The 3,665-nt window shown below is 41.8% G+C and overlaps 1 protein-coding gene across 1 annotated transcript; it reads left to right on the forward strand.

Annotated features, from left to right (window-relative positions):
* Positions 1–14: 14 nt before the first annotated feature.
* LOC111648950 (uncharacterized) lies at positions 15–3,660 on the forward strand (the record flags this gene model as incomplete). The annotated part of the gene is made up of 5 exons (XM_087171717.1): positions 15–290; positions 704–877; positions 2,160–2,333; positions 3,393–3,439; positions 3,584–3,660. Coding segments are annotated over 5 exons (748 nt in total), but the record flags the coding sequence as incomplete, so codon positions are not given.
* Between the last annotated feature and the right edge of the window lie 5 nt (positions 3,661–3,665).

Below are 3,665 nucleotides of genomic sequence, written 5' to 3' on the forward strand. Positions count from 1 at the left end.
TATTTCTCCGACAGGCGACTTTGTTTCTGTTGGTTGTCCTTCAGTCCAGACTCAACTTGGGAAGGTATTTTTTCGTCTAATGATATTTGCCTTCTTCTTGTTTATTGTCTATTCAGACTGAGGGGCTGCAGCCTTTCATGGAGAAGCTGTGGAGCTCTCTCCTCAGTCCTCAGCTCCCAGTCCTCTAGTCTGAGAAACCTGGACCTGAGTAACAACAAACTGCAGGATTCAGGAGTGAAGCTGCTGTCAACTGGACTGCAGAGTCCAGACTGTACACTAAAAACTCTCAGGTCAGATCATGTTACAGGTTATCTTTCATTTTTTAATATATTTCTTTAAGCTCCATGCAATTTAAAAAGCCTCTCATCAACATTTCTGACCCTCACAGGTTTTGAAATTGTTATTTACATACAGAAGCCCATTGTGCTTTGATGTCATGTGATTTGTAATTTCACCATGTTGAGTTACAATTAAATTAAATTAATAATTTTAACAATTAAATTTAAAAGGATTTTAGTCAAGAGATTTTATATCACTAAATTCAATGACTCTTCAGTGGTTAACATTTAAATGTAGATTTCATGTTCCCGTTTCATTGAATTTATCTATATTGTTCTTATTTTTGAACAGTTATTCAAATGCAGGTTTGTTAGTTCTCACTGAGCTGTCTGAGATTTCTTCTTTGTGTCTAATGTCTCATCAGACTGAGTGACTGTAACCTCTCAGATACAAGTCTTGAAGCTATTTCGTCAGTCCTCAGCTGCCAGTTGTCTAGTCTGAGAAACCTGGACCTGAGTAACAACAACCTGCAGGATTCAGGAGTGAAGCTGCTGTCAACTGGACTGCAGAGTCCAAACTGTACACTGGAAATTCTCAGGTTAGGCCATGTGGAAGTTTGTCTTGCTTTAAGATACTTGCAGTTTGCCTATTTTCCACCAGGATTTGAATTTCACAGATTGGAAATCATTTTCTGATCCGGCTTTGCCATCACACATATATGAACTGTAGTTGATAGGCTTACAGAAAAACCCATAATCCTTCGATGAGTGCCACAGGAACAAGTCCTAAAACCCGGACATTAGTTCACATTTAGGCACCTTCAGTTCCCTGATCCCAAAGTCTTTGAATGTGTTTTTATTTTATTCTATGGCATAAAATATGTCAGTAAATTCCCCCAGTCCTGATTTCTTTAAGCTTTTATGTCTCTTAAAAAAGGCCAGTTGCTAACAAGTGTCTAATTGAGATTACAGAGGTTGTCGGGGAGATTAAATGTCATCACGTTGAACATGAAAACCGATCTACTCACTAGTCCACCTTTACAGCCTCGTTGTGTTAAAACAGACTGTTACTAACTTTCTAAGAGGAAACGCTTTCGTAGAAGAGGTCAGAGCTAAATCAAACTGCAAAATGAAGTTTAGTGGTGGTGACGTTGAAATCATGAACATGGTATAGTTGGTTTATAACATTAGCTTTTTACTTCTGCTGATTGTATTTAGGCTTCAAAACTCATAAAGGTTGTGTTCATTAGTGACGAGTATCCTGCTGAACTCAACCTGCCAGTATCAAAACTGTTGTTTGTTTCTTTATATTCTGTAATAAGCAAGCTGAGATCTTTGTTCCTCTTGGTCAACATCCATCTTACAAGATTCTAACATTTTTGAGATAATTATACTTCTGTTGTTTTTTATCATCCCTTCAGACTGAGTGGCTGTAACCTCTCAAAGAGACATCTTGAAGCTCTGACCTCAGTTCTCAAATCCAAGTCCTCTAGTCTGAAAGAACTGGACTTGAGTAACAACGACCTGCAGGATTTAGGAGTGACATTGCTGTCTTATGGACTGCAGAGTCCACACAATAAACTGGAAAGTCTCAGATCTGTTGACATAAGATTGTCTTTAGTGGTCTTTAGTTTCAGTCTCTTTACATGAAAATATTTTATGTTCTCGCACTCTACTGGTGGAACCTCAAATATTATAATTAATTATATTATATCTAATCATAAATAATATATTGATTATAATTAATATCTGATTGACGATGAATGTTTGTGGAATTTTGGAGTTGATGAGAAAAAATGGTAATGTTGATGTAATACAGTGACGTTCTAGTCCTGCAGTACCCGCAGGTTATGTGACATGAGTTGTTTTGTGTGTGCTCAGTCTATCAGGCTGTATGATCAAAGAGAGAGGCTTTACTTCTCTGGCCTCAGCACTGACCTTTAACCCCTCCCATCTGAGAGAGCTGGACCTGAGCTACAATCATCCAGGAGTCTCAGGAGTGAAGCTTCTTGCTGCTGGACTGGAGGATCCACACTGGAGACTGGAGACTCTCAGGTATGGAAACCCATATATATTTATAAATATGTACACTATGGTGTAAAAGTTCTCCGGTTACCTAATGAGGTAACTGTAGCCTTCAGCCAGGAACACATGTCGTCAGGTGGTATCCAACCTTCAACCCTTATCCAAAACACTCTCCAATTAGTGGTCCGACAGTGATGGACAAATTACTGCCCAACTGCCCCTGGCTTTCCCCCTCTGGCCTACTCCAAACCCAGCAAGAGGCTCGTTCAGCCTCTTCCCCATCCTCCAAGCTGCTTTCTTGCTCCTTTCGTCCAGGCCCAGTGGTGATAACAACTGCCACATTGATCTTGCTGGGAAACCTCTGCAGTCGATCTCAATGAGGAACAACCATGCATGCCATCCTTTTTTCCCTGGACTCCTGGACTAAGGCTTCAAGGCGTTTCTCTCGTGGGCTTCTTAACAACTCTCCTCCCATGGCACTGATTCAAGTTGACCACAGTACAATGTCTGGGCGAAGGGTTGTGTGCACCACCTCAGGAAACTGCAGCCTTCTTCTCACATCTACCCTCATCTGCACAGAGCTGGCGGTTTGCAGCATGTTGCGTTTGTTTGCGCCCTGATTAAGGTGATTGCCTTCTCCACATCCATGTCTGCTGGCCTCTTCTTGACTTTCTCTCTCTCTCTATGGTGTCAGCAAGAGAGGGAGCACCTTGTCATGGGTGTTTTACACCCGGACATAATATGTGCCCCTGTCCACTTTTGGCCACAGAGCTTGCAGTGCGGGTCTTCCCTCAGCCGCCATGCGTGCTGACATGCTGGTGAAGGATGGGTGTCATACACAGTTCACAAGAGGAAGGAAATAAAGAAAGGCTCCAGTCTTCACAGCTCTGACCTGGAGATTTTGCACTTGGAGAGATCCCATTTTGTCCATGTGCCCTGGGACCCTTGCTCTCCATCATGGACAATCCATCCCATCCCCTCCACGACACACGGCAGAGACAGTTGGACCTGTTTTTTCTAATAATGTGTAGTGTCCATGTCTACATGTCAAAAAAAAACTTGCTGGTCTGACCCCTCTCCTCCTTTCAGGGTGGAGCATTGTGGAGTCCAATGCATGAGACCAGGTCTGAAGAAGTGTAAGTGTGATTTTATTAAATTCATGAAAACAAAGCAGCACATTCAACCATATTCAAACTGTCACATCACTGATGTCATGAGTCATCATCAAACTGTCAATAACTGATCATATGATCAATAACTGCAGCTGTTCTCTCCATCAGATTCCTGTGAAGTCACACTCGACACAAACACAGTACATACAAACATCAAACTGTCTGACAACAACAGGACAGTGACACGTGT

The sequence above is a fragment of the Seriola lalandi genome, unplaced genomic scaffold (genome assembly GCF_002814215.2).
Source record: "Seriola lalandi dorsalis isolate HSWRI2012SDOR001 ecotype SW California unplaced genomic scaffold, Sedor1 jcf7180002049745, whole genome shotgun sequence".
Classification (NCBI taxonomy): domain Eukaryota; kingdom Metazoa; phylum Chordata; class Actinopteri; order Carangiformes; family Carangidae; genus Seriola; species Seriola lalandi.